At 46.4% G+C, this 1457-nt stretch overlaps 1 protein-coding gene across 1 annotated transcript; it reads left to right on the top strand.

The window, feature by feature from the left end:
- Nucleotides 1-473: 473 nt before the first annotated feature.
- On the top strand, nt 474-1256 carry LOC123059259 (glycine-rich cell wall structural protein 2-like). Its single transcript, XM_044481864.1, has one exon. The coding sequence runs from the start codon at nt 496-498 to the stop codon at nt 1090-1092; it is 597 nt and encodes a 198-aa protein (XP_044337799.1). The 5' UTR covers nt 474-495; the 3' UTR covers nt 1093-1256.
- Nucleotides 1257-1457: the final 201 nt, after the last annotated feature.

Below are 1457 nucleotides of genomic sequence, written 5' to 3'. Positions count from 1 at the left end.
ACTGATCATCTGCTAATACTAGGAAGGACATTAGAGCTAAAGCATTTATACGGATCTTGCCATCCACTTGAACTTGATCATCTGCTAATCAATTCTTCATGCACGGCTACTTGACCCAACGACTCGATTACATGGGCGGAGTCGTCGTTTACTTCCACTCCAAACCGAACTACGGAAACTTCGAGGTTGCCTCGCTCCTCTGCTCGTCAGTGGATGCTTGCATGTGTCTTACAACTGTTGAACCCACTCTGATGCGATCACGATTAGCAGTCAGTCATCATCGTTTACTTTTACCTGCACCAATTAAGGCGCTAATTATTCTAAGCCTCCACTTGAGTTCAGACATGACTTTGTCAAAAACTCCAACCTCGAGTACTCCTCCAACCTCCACCCCCAGCATGCATGGCCGCAAGCACCACTATAAATGTCCATACGATCTTTCACTTGGAACTCACCTCATCTTGCAAGAGTACACACTTCCATAAAACACACACAATGGTAGGCACAAAGCTAGTAGCCCTCGGCTATGTTGTCCTCTTGAGCATTGGACTGGCCAATGCTGCAAGGGTGGTTAGATTCGGCAGTGGAAGCGCCACAGGAACGGGAGCGGGAGGAGGAGAGGGTGGGGGAACTGTGAGTGGTGGTGGCTCAGGTGCTGGGAGTGGAACTGGGTCTGGCGTGAGTTCTAATAGTGGTAGCCATGCAAGTGGTGGAGGTGGAGGTGGCGGTGGAGGCGGCGGCCAAAATGGTGGAACTGGATATGGTAGCGGGTCCGGCTCTGGCTCCGGTTCTAGTCAATATAGTCAAGGATCTTCATATCCTTATGGTGGCGGCTATGGTGGATATACTAGCGCTGGCGGTGCCGGTGGCGGTGGTGGTGGAGGGCAAGCTAGTGGTTATCAAGGATCTAGTGGGTATGGGGCTGGTAGTGGCACTGGTTCTGGCTCAGCTACTGCTACTAACAATTGGTATAGACAAGGTAGTACAAATGCAGATGCTGGTGGAAACGGTGGTGGTAATGGCGGAGGAAGAAATGGTGGGCATGGTGCAGGTAAAGGTGCTGGATCTGGGTATGGCAATGCCTACCCCTAGTCCCTTCATGCAAGGAATCTAAAATAATGGAGCCCAACCTAATGTACTGTGACTCTTTTTTCATTTATTTGTTATTATCTTACATATTATCAAATAAGGGCTTTATTGTTCTTGTGGAAAATGTACTAGTGTTTATGATATATTCCAAGAATGTTACATGTCAATGTGTCACTATTTATATGTATTAAGTTATATACCAATATTTTGGCCAAATGACTTGCAATGGAAGCTCTTTGCACGTGTTATGGTTATGTAACATAAGTTGCTCACTTATGGTTAAATGCCGAAAATTATCATTTCAATCATACATGTCGTTTCACTAAAGGCACCAGTCATGTAACATATAAATCACATCCACCGGTTTC

Source organism: Triticum aestivum, chromosome 3A (genome assembly GCF_018294505.1).
Source record: "Triticum aestivum cultivar Chinese Spring chromosome 3A, IWGSC CS RefSeq v2.1, whole genome shotgun sequence".
Lineage (NCBI taxonomy): Eukaryota > Viridiplantae > Streptophyta > Magnoliopsida > Poales > Poaceae > Triticum > Triticum aestivum.
Note: the sequence above shows the minus strand (reverse complement) of the source record. Positions and strands in the feature narration are given on the sequence as shown.

Coding starts and splice junctions, on each gene's coding strand:
- LOC123059259 (XM_044481864.1), top strand. CDS start 496: ATGGTAGGCACAAAGCTAGTAGCCCTCGGCTATGTTGTCCTCTTGAGC.